The 14,513-nt window shown below is 42.8% G+C and overlaps 1 protein-coding gene across 1 annotated transcript in view; it reads left to right on the forward strand.

The window, feature by feature from the left end:
• LOC137519377 (collagen alpha-2(IX) chain-like) overlaps positions 1 to 14,513 on the forward strand; it is a 132,182-nt gene that overhangs the window by 18,327 nt on the left and 99,342 nt on the right. The window contains exons 3-5 of the mRNA XM_068238333.1: positions 2,046 to 2,169; positions 5,119 to 5,512; positions 9,975 to 10,052. Of these exons, the coding sequence (XP_068094434.1) occupies positions 2,046 to 2,169; positions 5,119 to 5,512; positions 9,975 to 10,052 (596 nt within the window). The remainder of the gene's footprint in view (positions 1 to 2,045; positions 2,170 to 5,118; positions 5,513 to 9,974; positions 10,053 to 14,513) is intronic.

The raw sequence follows: 14,513 nt of genomic DNA on the forward strand, positions 1-14,513 counted from the left end.
CTGAATTATTTGCATCTTGTTTACCATCCCTACTAGTGAGTATAGAGCGGGGTTTTATGAAGTGGCAGGTCTTTCATTGTGTAGGCAGGCTTTCATGAACATTAGATCAAACTGAATAAGATATTAAATGTGTGGACTTACCAATACATCTTATTACTAGCAATTGTTCTAAATTTTGATAGAATCTAAAAACAAAATCAACATGAATGTGAGTAGCATAAGTGTGGCCACAAAGTGCAGTATCTTTATTTGCAGCCCACTCCACCTGATTCCTAAAATCTAGTCGCACTTTCACAGAGATTTCCTTTCTAATGGGGCCCATACACTGGTCGATTTCAGCGTTCAATTGATTTGATCGCAAATCGATGCACGATCAAACAGCGATTTGCAGCCGATTTTGATCGATTTGATCTATCTGACAGGATGGAAGATCTAGGTCGATCTGCTGCTGGCAGAAGATCGATGGCCCATAGAGTTGCATTGGATCTAATGGTGCAGTAATGCCTTCTATCCAATCACAAGCAGCCCTGCACATTCCACACATTCAAGCCTTAGCCCGACAGAGCCAACAGAAGGAAACAGATTAGATTATATAACAGAGATATCACAGCCACTGTGCAGTTAGGAAAGACTGCAGTAAGCCAGAGCACATTAGAACAGGCAAAGGAACTTATAGGATAGAAGAACTAAGGCTAAAAATTTTGTTACAGAGTCTCTTTAAGGTGCGTACACACGCCAGACTTTTTCAAACGGCAGGTCCTTTAGACCCTCCTGCGGGGCAGTCATTCTAACCACAGTTGCACGTGAGAACAAGCTGCCGTCAGACTGTTCAGTGGATCAGTCAAAACTAGTCTTATCAGTCTGACGACAGCTTGTAGTCTGAAGTGCAACGGTCGTCAGAACGGCCGCCCCACGGGCAGGTCTGACGACCCGTAGTTTGATAAAGTCCTTCGAGTGTACGCGCCTTAAGACGGTATTTGTTCCTTGCTTGCAAACCTTGAGAGTTCTCTAATCTAGATTTGATTGATGTTTATTGAATAATGCCTGTGAATACCCCCAGGTTTGGGCAGGAAAGGTCCCCTATGCAGTATCCTGTGCTGCATAACAATAACATATAGCGATTCAAGCACACTTATTTTTGTTCAAATGAGGGAAAAAAAACAAATAAACACACCATATGTATAAGAATAAATAATAGAACACTGTAAAATTTATGAAGCAATTTTACAATTTAATAACTACATAGTAATGCTTATGCTAGTCCAGATAGATTGCTTTGTCACTTTTTTTTTAATTTATTAATGTGCCTTTAAAGGGAACCTGAAGTGAGAGGGATACACTGACATATTTAAACAATACCAGTTGCCTGGCTGCCCTGCTGGACCACTGCTTCTTATACTTTTAGCCATAGACCCTGAACAAGCATGCAGATCAGATGTTTCTGACAAAAACCTGACAAGATGAGCTTGATGCTTGTTTCAGATGTGTGATTCAAACACTACTGATGCCAGAATAATCAGCAGGATCACATGCAATTAGCATTGTTTAAAAGGAAATAAATATGGCGACCTCCATGTACCTCTAACTTCAGGTTCCCTTTAGTTCCCTTTAAGTCTATGTACTTCAAGCTTGAAGAAAAGAAAATGCATGGAAAAATAGGAAATAATAGGTGCTTGCTTTTATTCTTTTTATTCTCCATATTCTTGTTAAGTTATTTTGTAACTATGGGCCTGATGCATGAAGCAGGGTAAAATTGCTGGTATGATCGGTAGGGGGCTAGCGCATGTTACTCTGTTAGTGCAAAGAGTTGCAATGGTAAGCCATGAGTGTATGGCACGTTACTATAGGAACGTGCATGGGGCTAATAGGGCAATGTGTATTGCCCTTCTGTCATTAGTATTGGTAACATTTCCTTGCACTGCCTGAGCACTGCTATTTTACTGCTGCTTCCTGCATCATGCCCCATGTGTTCTATAGTTCTGCTGTTTTGTATTGTCCTATAAAAGTAACCTTTATATGACTGTCTTTGCTGCCATCACTTGTAGCAACAGACTTGATAGAGGAATTCCGAGTGGGCAGCATATCTGGAGTCCGGATCACTACGGGATCCCAAAACAACTTGAAAGCATACAATCTTGGGACAAGAGCTCATGTTACAAGACAGTCAAGGTATTTAGACAATTACATGCCTTGTGAAGATGCCTATAAAGGTTTTTATTCATACAATAGATTTTCTTATGAAATGTTTCTAAAATCTCTATTGCACTGAAAAATGGTGACTCTCTATTGATTTTAAAGGATCTGATCTACTGAAATTCAAGAGGTTGGAAAGTATTGAAGATTTTGATCTATTGGCTTTCAATTTCCCCCCCCCCCCCACAATTAACATCTATTATAGAAAAACAGATAGAAATCAACAAATATCAAAAAGTCCAACCCATGCCAGAGCTAGAAAATGGCAATTATAATGCACCGCATATGCATGGATTACAACAGTATGGGTATGGTATGGGATAGGGTGCACAATTAATAGAGTATCTCCAATAGACCCAAATGCAATTATTTTTTCTCCCGAGGTTTCTCCTAAGTGATATTCTCAAACTTGTCAATAAAATGCCTTTTTAAATCACCAACAACTAAGAAAATAACTAAAATAGTTTTTATAATACTTTTCTACCTATTTTTTGGTACTTTTTTGACTGCAAAGTGCTGAAAAGTTATTCTAAATAGAAGATGAAAATGATCTCCTAGGACAGTGCTGTCCAACTGGCGGGCCGCAGGCTGCATCCGGCCCGCCAGGCCTCCTGCTGTGGCCCGCTCGTCTCCGTGAGCTGCAGGCATGGCTTCCGCTATGGGCGCCATGTCTGCAACCTCATATCGTGCACTCTCCTGTTTCCCCCGGCTGGCGCTGCCTCAGCTCAGACCTCACAGATCGCGGCGACTGAAGAGAGCAGAGTGCGCATGGTACCCGCACGGAGTACGTCACATGCGGAAGTGACAACATTAGTCACTTCCGCATGTGAAGTTCCTCCGCGCGGTTGCCATGCGCACTCTGCTTGCTTCAGTCACCGCGATCTGTGAGGTCTGAGCTGTGAGGCAGCGCCAGCGGGGACACGGGACGGAGAGGACAGCGCTAATCATAAAGGTAACAGGCGTGGCACTGACTGGATACCTCGCTATCTAACTTGGGGGGCACCTGTCACTACCTCAGCTGGGGGGACACCTGTCACTATCTAACTGGGGGGGGCAGCTGTCACTACCTCATCTGGGGGGACACCTGTCACTACCTCATCCGGCCACACCACAGCATCACCGCCAGCCCGGCCACAGCATCACTGCAAGGCTTTTCAGCCCACACATCATCCCCAATCCGGCCAAAAACAGTATTGCCAGGCACAGCAGCCAGTAGAGGAGAATTTAAAAGCCAGGTGAGAGGCATTCTGCCTATTTATGTGAAATGCTGCCTATTTATGTGAAATGCTGCCTATTTATGTGAAATGCTGTCTATTTATGTGCCTCATGATTGCTGAATTTGTCTTGTTGGGGGCCTCAAGATTGCTGAATGTGTCTCGTTGGGGGCATCATGATTGCTGAATGTGTCTTGTTGGGGGCATCATTATTGCTGAATGTGTCTTGTTGGGGGTCATATGATTGCTAACTGCGAGACTATGGGAAAAGCTGAATCATCATCATATGAGACAATAGCATTAAACCTACTTTTTTAGCTTTTTAAAACGGAAAACAAAACTGGGAGGTTCTAAAAAAATAATACATTTTTCAGGACAGTAGGATGGATGAAATTGTTTATCTTCACAGTTTATTTCAACTTGGATTTTCCATAATGTTCATGTATGAGTTAAAACGTTTGTATGTAGTTTAAATTGCTGTTGCCACTTTGCGATAGATAAATGACTTTTGGGTTGCAGTTTGGGCACTTTGCCTCCAAAAGGTTCGCCACCACTGTCCTGATCTAATGTCCCACATTGCTAACTTTATGTAAATTTGTCTCCACCTGTGGCCACACCCACATTCTGGTCCATGGCCACACCCATTTTTCGGCACCGCTCTACGCACAACGGAACCCTTGTTTTTTGGTGCAACTTCAATGCAATCTTGAATTGCATTTTGTGGGGATCTGCTGGCAAATGCATTGCATTTTGTGGAAATTGCTGCCAATCTAATTGTCCTTTAATTGCATTGGGGGGGGGGGGGGGGGGGTCTGCGTCTCCAGCAAGAACCTTCGGCCCTCCACCATGAGGTCTGAAAAAAAAATGGCCCTCCATGCCCATGAAGTTGGACAGCACTGTCCTAGGAGAAAGCTCAGGAGAAAAAGTAAATTGCATATGGGCCATGTGATCTCTTATTATTAAACTAGCAGTATGCTGGTGAACCAGTAAGGAATCAAGAGATTCCCTGTACCTAGGGCTGGTTCTCTCACGAGGCAAGGGGAAACATTTGCATCAGGTGCAGAGATTACAGGAGCAGCATGTTCGTACTGTGTTTACACTTACAGTCAGTGTAGGAGGAGAAGCGAGAGGAGAGCGAGGTAAAGAGGTCATCACTGGGATAAAGCAGCTTGTTGAGCTGTGTGAGGAGTCTGACAGTGAGTGAGGAGGGGGTGGCAGGAGAGCAGCAGTGTTTCATTTGACTTGCACAGCAGAATGGAGGAGGTAGCACTGCTGTTGTGACTGAGGAGGAATGGAGTGGCTGAGGGTGAGCAGTTTGTTTGTCACAGACTAATAGCCAGCAGCTAGTGTGCTATTGTGTTGAGCTGCAGCATGTCATGTCTGAACATTAAATGAAACAGAGTAAATTGTCAGATGCCATGCAAACATTCCATATCAGGGGTGGGGGGATGCGCATCCTCACAAGTTTTCCTCAGGCAGCAAAACAATCTAGAATCGGCCCTGCCTGTACCATTTCCACAGGGCTCTGTAAGCTCCAAGACAATGAACATCAGAAGACTACTGTTTAGTAATGCAGATCAATGTAAACAGCATGACTGCATGTATTCCCTATACTGTATATCTATATGAAGGTACACAATTACTTGTTATGAAATTATCTCAACTTCATAGTTTATACTTTAAGTCTATAATTTGACAATTTTATTTAAAGGTTGATTTTCCCATATGGAGTGCCACAGGAATTCTCCCTGGTCTCCACCTTCAGGATGAAGGAGAAGACATCTGAAGAGGTGTGGAATCTGTGGGAGCTGCAGTCCAGGACTGGGGCTGAGCAGTTTAGGCTGCGTCTATATGGGGAAATGAATGCAATAGATGTGTATAGTGCAGCTGCAGCAGGCCGGGATAAGGCAACAACATTTGAGAATCTGGACACATTGTTTGATGGGAAGTGGCATAAACTGGCCCTGAGTGTTCGAAGGGATCAGATCACTTTGTATGTGGACTGTCGGCAAGTTGGGTCATCTCCTGTCAGTCTGTATGGTACTCTGAAAACAGATGGAATCAGCACCTTGGCTCGAAGGATAAAAGATGATTCTACAGCTAATGTGAGTAACCATGCTTACATTCCCATACTAACTATTATTTAATCTTACATTGATTAAAGCTGTATTAAGAAAAAATTAACATATTGTGATAAAGTTCATTATTTTCTGTAATGTACTGATAAACATTAGACTTTCATATATTTTAGATTCATTACACACAACTAAAGTAGTCCAAGCCTTTTATTGTTTTAATATTGATGATTTTGGCATACAGCTCATGAAAACCCAAAATTCCTATCTCAAAAAATTAGCATATTTCATCCGACCAATAAAAGAAAAGTGTTTTTAAAACAAAAAAGTCAACCTTCAAATAATTATGTTCAGTTATGCACTCAATACTTGGTCGGGAATCCTTTTGTAGAAATGATTGCTTCAATGCGGCGTGGCATGGAGGCAATCAGCCTGTGGCACTGCTCATGTGTTATGGAGGCCCAGGGTGCTTCGATAGCGGCCTTAAGCTCATCCAGAGTGTTGGGTCTTGCGTCTCTCAACTTTCTCTTCACAATATCCCACAGATTCTCTATGGGGTTCAGGTCAGGAGAGTTGGCAGGCCAATTGAGCACAGTAATACCATGGTAAATAATTTACCAGTGGTTTTGGGACTGTGAAAAGGTGCCAGGTTGTGCTGAAAAATGAAATCTTCATCTCCATAAAGCTTTTCAGCAGATGGAAGCATGAAGTGCTCCAAAATCTCATTGACCCTGCCCTTGATAAAACGCAGTGGACCAACACAAGCAGCTGGCATGGCACCCCAGACCATCACTGACTGTGGGTACTTGACACTGGACTTCAGGCATTTTGGCATTTTCCTCTCCCCAGTCTTCCTCCAGACTCTGGCACCTTGATTTCCGAATGACATGCAAAAGTTGCTGTCACAGGAGCCCTTTGTGGTCTGACCGCCCTTAGCCTTCTAAACGGTGCCAGCGCACAGATCGTGCGAACTCTGGTCGCAGTCAATGCACCGGAACCGTTAAGAGCTAGTCGCAGACAAACCACGAGGGCGCCTGTGAGATACGGGTAATTACAACTCACACACGATTCAGGGTATACTGCCACCACCGCGGTTACCATGGGACCGAGGAGCCCACTGACTGACTAATCCTGCGAATAAAACGGTTAAACACACGATATTCTGTCTAGCCAACAACAAACAAACAGTAGCGTATCTTCAGAGACCCGGGATCAGTTCTGTGTGTGCTGATAAGCAGGGTAGCGGACAGTGAATGACTTGGATAAAGTCGTTTATTCCCAGCAATATAAATAATTAATATATACAGACAATTATTAAAATCAACAATTATTAAAACAGTAATAGCCAGTATGAAATAAAAAGGGAGAAATACTTATGGTTTGTGGAAATATGTCCTTTTGTGGGAAAATCATAAAGTTCAAGCAAAACGGTTTCAAGTTCTTAAAGCTCTTGGTTTCAATCAAAGTTCAGCAGAATTCTTTTTTCCAGGTTACAGAAGATGCCAATCAAGATGGCCGCTAGCACATGTGTCCTTTGTTTCAGATGGGTCAGCAAAATGGCCACCAGCCCTATGTCCTCTGGCTGGCCGCAGGATGTTCTCAGATGGATGGAATGGGAGGACTCGCAGCCCGCCTGCTGGCCAGGTGCTTTTGATGAAGCTGGTTTGGGGGTGTGGCAATGCCGGCCCCTCTGAGTCACCAACCAATGCCAGTCCATTCCCTCTGAGAGATTTTAGGGCTAAATTTATGAAATGCTGTAACTCCTGAACCATACACGTTATATTTAGGGGGGTAACAGCTTCATACTTGGTGGAAAATACAGATTAATATGATATCCGACATGGCTAGTGCAGCAGATCAGGGTCCTGGGTAGATTCATACCTGGGTTGTAGGGGCCCCGGGCCCTTCTCGACTGGTATCAAGAGATCCAGCATGACCCTACAGATCCAATGATACCGCTCTCATAACCACCCTATTTATTGTATTCTGTAAATGGGCAAAAGATTATATAGTACATTCATTTCTTCCTGCTAAGGCTGGAGCCAGGCTGACTGGAGTCCAGCTGTGTCTGCTTCTTGGGATCTCCCTCTATGAAAGGCCCTGTTGGCTCCTTCAATTAACATCTGAATGTGAGATCAGCTTAGACAAACTTTGAGTTTACACCTCTGGCTTAATCAGCAGTCACAGGGCCAGTCTTCCTGCCAGCTGCTAACAGGGGAAAAAAAACTGCCTATTTAAAAACCCAGGAATGTCAGTCTCTAAATCGCTAGCCTGACTACACTCACGGGCAATCGGCGCAATAAACCGATTGCGTTCTCGTTTCTCACGGCTGTTCCGTGACAGTTGCTTTCATCCGAAAAAAGTACTTTGGACCACTGAGCAACAGTCCAGTGCTGCTTCTCTGTAGCCCAGGTCAGGCGCTTCTGCCTCCTGGTTCAAAAGTGGCTTGACCTGGGGAATGCGGCACCTGTAGCCCATTTCCTGCACACGCCTGTACACGGTGGCTCTGGATGTTTCTACTCCAGACTCAGTCCACTGCTTCCGCATGTCCCCCAAGGTCTGGAATCGGTCCTTCTCCACAATCTTCCTCAGGGTCCAGTCACCTCTTCTCGTTGTGCAGCGTTTTCTGCCACACTTTTTCCTTCACACAGACTACCCACTGAGGTGCCTTGATACAGCACTCTGGAAACAGCCTATTCGTTCAGAAATGTCTTTCTGTGTCTTACCCTCTTGCTTGAGGGTGTCAATGATGGCCTTCTGGACAGCAGTCAGGTCGGCAGTCTTACCCATGATTGCGGTTTTGAGTAATGAACCAGGCTGGGAGTTTTTAAAAGCCTCAGGAATCTTTTGCAGGTGTTTAGAGTTAATTAGTTTATTCAGATGATTAGGTTAATAGCTCGTTTAGAGAACCTTTTCATGATATGCTAATCTTTTGAGATAGGAATTTTGGGTTTTCATGAGCTGTATGCCACAATCATCAATATTAAAACAATAAAAGGCTTGAACTACTTCAGTTGTGTGTAATGATCTAAAATATATTAAAGTCTAATGTTTATCAGTACATTACAGAAAATAATGAACTTTATCACAATATGCTAATTTTTTGAGAAGGACCTGTATATGCATTATACATATACTTTGGCTATAGAGACTGCTAGGAAGTATGAAGGTATAATTTCTTCTTCCTGAAAATTCCAAAATTTGCCCAGAACTCTGCTGTTAAAGGACCTCTGTTGCGAAAATCATAAAATTTAAAATACGTGTAAATATATACAAATAAGAAGCCATACATTACTTCTCTACTATGTTGCTGTCGCTTACAATAAGTAGTAGAAATCTGACATTACTGACAGATTGTTTGGACTAGCCCATCTTCTCATAGGGGGTTCTCAGGGTTTTCTTTATTTTCAAAAGCACTTAGTGAATGGCAGTTGCTCCGTCTGCCAAAAAAAAGTGTACAGTGAGCAGGGAGGCTGGCCAGTATCTTTGTATAAATCTTTTTTCAGGGAATGTCTTTATAAAGAATAAAGGCCATGCTGAGAATCCCCTATGGAGAGTTGGACTAGCCCAAAACCTATCGGTAATATCGGATTTCTACTACCTACTGTAAGTGACAGCAACATAGGAGAGAAGTAATTAATGGCTCATTTTAATCAGGAAGAAATGTACTTCTTATTTGTATGTGTTTTAAATTTTAAGATTTTCACGACCGTTCCTCTTTAAGTATTTGTTCATTATTAAGGATATTATTTATTTTTTTCAAAATGTTACTTTGTTATGCTTAAATGACATGTTCGTGCATCAATATAAGATTTGTCCCAGAGTAAAATGCACAATAAATTATCGGACAGGTTTTGGACTAGTCCATCTCCTCGTAGGTGCTCAGGGTTTTCTATATTTTCAAAAGCACTAAAAGTTACCCTTAGACAAGGGTTGCTAAAATATTTATACATACTTGGGGCTTCTTCTAGCCCACTCCACGCAGATCGCTCCCTCGCCGTGGTCTAAAGCCTCCTGGATCATCCGGTATCAGTCCCGTTCTACCAGACGATCCAGGAGGATTTAGACCATGGCGAGGGAGCGATCTGTGTGGAGGGGGCTGGAGGAAGCCCCAGGTATGTATAAATTTTTAGCGACTCTCTTCTCTGGTACACTTTAATAAACAGCAGTAGTTCGGTCCAACTGCCAAAATAGCATGCAAGTGAGTATGGAGACCAGCCAGCTTCTTTGTATTGAACCTTTCCACTTTGAGTGCTTTAGGTGTTAAAGGGTACAAGAAATACTGAGAATCTCCAAGAAGAGATGAACTACTGTAAGTGACAGCGACATTGGGAACAAATCATCTAGGAGAAATGTCGATCTTACATGTATGTCTATACATGTATGTTAAATGTTATACATTTTTGCAATTTTTGCAATAGTGGGCCTTTACTGTTTCCCTCCCTTCCCCTTTTTCTTCTTATGAACTATCCATTTTCCATTTCTGATAAAGGTTGACCTACAGCAACTTGAGCTTGCAGCAGATGCAGGAAGGGCAAGTGACGCCTTGTGCTGTGACTTACCTGAACAGGTGAGTGTGATAGAAATAGATTTACAATATATTTGATTTTTATATAGAATCTAACATCAAATCTATTAAAAATAATTGTATAGTGTTTATATAACATAAGCTGCTTCCACTGGCCAACTGTCACCATTGTAGTCATGTGGTATTGGTGACAGGATAAATGGGCATCAGTCTAGTGACAGTAGGCCAGTGGGAGAAGCTTAGAAAGGGAAGAAGAGGTGCAGCTCTTAAAGAGGAGCTACTGCTGCATGACAGAGGGGAGACCAAAGGAACTCAGTGGCCACTTAGATTATGGGGGCTGGAGTATGGCTAAAATTCTTTAGCCATGGGATGGGAGAGAGAGATTTTGGGTACGTGTACATTAGGGTAAACAGTGGCCACGGACAACAAAGCCCTGATCAAAGCCTGATTGCCAAAAGATTTCATAACGAAATCGGTCGGGAATCGGCCTGCGGTTTACGCCGTCCAACAGATCTCTCTCCGATCAGAGATAGATCTGTGTATTGGTCAATCTGCCACCAAAATCCCTGTATGTATGGGTACCTTTTAGGATCCAATAAACCTGGCCTGGAAATATTGTCTGCTGTTTTATGGCATATGCTTGCATCTCTTGCAAAGAAGGCTGCAAGCTTTTGCCATCTAATAGACAGTGTTTAAAGAAAATCGGTAGCGAAAATAAACTTATGAGATAATGAATTCAATGTGTAGTATGGATAATAAATAGAACATTAGCAGCAAAGAAAAGAGTCTCATATCGTTTTCCAGTACAGGAAGAATTAATATGCTTGAGTTGTTATCTATGCAAAAGAGCTTCTCGGAGCTGGTCTAAAGGTGGCCATACATTAGGCGACTTGTCGGCCAATCGACCACCCGATTCAGTTATCATAATTGGGTTAAAAAATGGTGCATGCACGACCGACAGTGCAACCAATTTTGGGAAGAAATTGACTGCATTAGTCGATTGGACATGCTGCAAGTTGTAGGGCCGACTTGCATGATCGGCGAGCGATATCAGGACAAGCGACGAAACCCCTGCGCTGTTCCCTCTAATGATTAATGTGTTGTTCTACCTCCCCCCAGTGCAAGCTATACATTACCTGTCCGTGGACCTCGCTTGCTCCAAGCTTCCTCCGCTGTCCATACATATGCACCACATGGTTGCCTAGTAACTTGGGCACGTGTGAGATCTGACGTCACACACGCTCCTTCCTAGACGACCACATGGAGCTTGTGTGTATGGACAGCGGCGGGATCCCGGAGCACGCAGAGGCCATGGGCATGTATAAATTTAAAATGGATAGGTTGCCCACAAATGCACTCCTCGTTCTAATAACAATTTACTAATCACCTTACTCACCTTTCTCAAGCACAAAAAGTGTGTGTATCACTTTGAATAATCAATGAAGTTGGAGTAATATGCAGAGCGCTCAACAATATCTCACATCTACTTTAAACTCAGTTTACATTTATGCATGCAATCCCTAGAATGTCCATGTAGGATCAATGTATAAAAAACTATAAAAGCCAAAACAGATAAAGTGTAAAAGAACATAAAAAACAGTCTCTAAAAAAAGTCCTTCAGACTTCTTGACACTATGTTCAATTTTCCACCGGCATCATCCAGTTTAATAGTACTAGATTACGCTCACCAGATAAGATGGCTGATCAAATGAAAAGCAGCTGTAAACGCTTCTGGCCCAGCCAGTAGGTTCAGATTCCCACAATAAATATCAAAAAAAGAGCTTTAAATATATGCATGAAAAAATGTCAGACAAAATTGTACCTTATGCTCATCCACATCCAGAGCGTGACACGGCCCTCAAATATACATGTAATAAAACAGAAAAAGCTTGGGCTCTGAGTGTCAAGAAGGAATACAAAATGTATTGATACAAAACTGACATAAATTATCTCCTAGAACAATACATAACAACCTATTGTCATCAACAACTCAAGGATTAAAAACAAGAGCACAGCAGATGGCTTCATAAGTCAGTTGTTTAGAAAATAATATGCCTCAATTGCAATACGTGTATGGCATGACATCAATCAGACATCCATCACTTGCCCGCGCATTCATAACCAAATGCACCGTGCCCAGCACTGTGTTCATACGTTGGGGAGCCCCCTTAAAAGAATCCACCAGCAACAGGGATTGTAGTCCAATCACTGCAGTAACTTGGATCTTATGTCCGTAAGGATTCCCCCATTGCGCAATAGATAACCACTGTAATGGGGAGATATCACCAACGTGGACACTTAAGTTGCTCCGCTCAACAGGTACCGCCGTCTCACAAGGACCCAGCCAATCCTTGAACTCTCGTCGCCTTTGCTCAATCACAGCAGGGGATCCACCTGTAAAGACTCGCCGGAAAGAGGAGGGAGTACGCCGGGCTTGGAGCAATGGCGGGCACACGCTGCTATGAGGCGATCAACTGACCGAAGCTCCGCCCACCGACGCGTTTCGAACCGCCCAGGTTCTTTCTCAAGGTGTGGCTAGCTCATGATGCGTCACCCTTTTCACCACATGTGTCACGCCCTCACTCCAGCAATACATTAGGAGGAGACAAGCAAAACGGAGGGAGAGGAGGGCAGGGCAGGGCTGAGAGTACCAGTGAATCACTATGTATCTCTCATCCTGCATCATCATAGCAGCACAGAGAGGCTTTGCACACTGCAACAGCCTGAAGCAGCAACAGAATTTATCCGAAGGAGTCCACAGCAGTGCACAAATCAGTCACCACAGTTCCAATTTTTGTCAAATTTCATATCACAATCATTTCCAAGGTACCACCTCTGTTCACTCCAGTACTTGTAGCTCAGATTTCCACAATCCAGATATTCCAGGTTTATAACTCCCCACATGAAAAGGAAATGAAATGGCAATAGTGTGATACTGCTATAGCAGGGTATGATCACCAGCTTAAGTGCTGATATAAAGCAAGTGAATGCCATACTCACCAAAAGCGCTGTTTGCTGACCTGCTTCTGGTTAGCAAGACAATCTGGTGAGAGCCTTGATTTATTATAAGGTGGTGGCACACTGGATGCTTTGCTGTGTTAATGGGGAGCACTTAAGCTGGTGATCATACCCTGCTATAGCAGTATCACACTATTGCCATTTCATTTCCTTTACACGTGGGGAGTGATAAACCTGGAATATCTGGATTGTGGAAATCTGAACCTACTGGCTGGCCCAGAAGCGTTTACTGCTGATTTTCTTTTGATCAGCCATCTTATCTGGTGAGCGTAATTATTATTATTATTATTTAGTATTTATATAGCACCGACATATTACGCAGTGCTGTACAGTCTACATATATATTGTCTTGTCACTAACTGTCCCTCAAAGGAGCTCACAATCTAATACCTACAATTGCCATATGTCTATATTATGTAGTGTATGTATTGTAGTCTAGGGCCAATTTTAGGGGGAAGCCAATTAACTTATCTGTATGTTTTTGGAATGTGGGTGGAAACCGGAGTGCCCGGAGGAAACCCACGCAGACACGGAGAGAACATACAAATTCTTTGCCGATAGTGCCCTGGCCGGGATTCGAACCAAGGACCCAGCGCTGCAAGGCGAGAGAGCTAACCACTACGCCACCGTACTGTAATCTAATACTATTAAACTGGATGATGCCGGTGGAAAATTGAACATAGTGTTAAGAAGTCTGAAGGACTTTTTTTTAGAGACTTTTTTATGTTCTTTTACACTTTATCTGTTTTGGATTTTATTATTTTTTATACATTGATCCTACAAGGACATTCTAGGGATTGCATGCATATATATATAAAATGAGTTTAAAGTAGATGTGAGATATTGTTGAGCGCTCTGCATATTACCCCAGCGCTCTGCATATTACCCCAACTTCATGGACATGTATTGCTTTCACTGGGCACGGGGGGGGGGGGGGGGGGGGGGCGGACAGCACCGACGAGGTGGTCCGATGTGGCGTCACAAGGCCGATTTCTGATCAATTTCAGTCTGTGGTGTATGGACAGCCAACAACAGAGCGCTCTCTAATCAGATTCGATTAGAGAGCGATTTGTCTCTTGGTTGAATCTGCCCATCATCGCTAGATTTTCTGAAGAGGTTAAACAGCCAAGAAACAGAAAAAGACAGCTTAAGATAAGGTTTTACTGCAGTAAAGTTCAAAGGTTCATTAGCTCTGCTTTGTTTTACAGTTTAAAATACAGAGTGGATTCTAAATTTCAACTGAGCCCTAACTGGGAACAGTTTAAAACATTCCATGGTTTCCCTCTCTCTGAGTTATTTTCTGCATTTCAATTACATCCCCTCCTTAAAGAGGAACTTCAGTGAAAATAATGTAATAAAAAAAGTGCTTCATTTTTACAATAATTATGTATAAGTGATTTAGTCAGTGTTTGCTCATTGTAAAATATTTCCTCTCCCAGATTCACATTCTGACATGTATTACATGGTGACATTGTTACTGTGGGC

The sequence above is a fragment of the Hyperolius riggenbachi genome, chromosome 5 (genome assembly GCF_040937935.1).
Source record: "Hyperolius riggenbachi isolate aHypRig1 chromosome 5, aHypRig1.pri, whole genome shotgun sequence".
In the NCBI taxonomy this organism is placed as follows: domain Eukaryota; kingdom Metazoa; phylum Chordata; class Amphibia; order Anura; family Hyperoliidae; genus Hyperolius; species Hyperolius riggenbachi.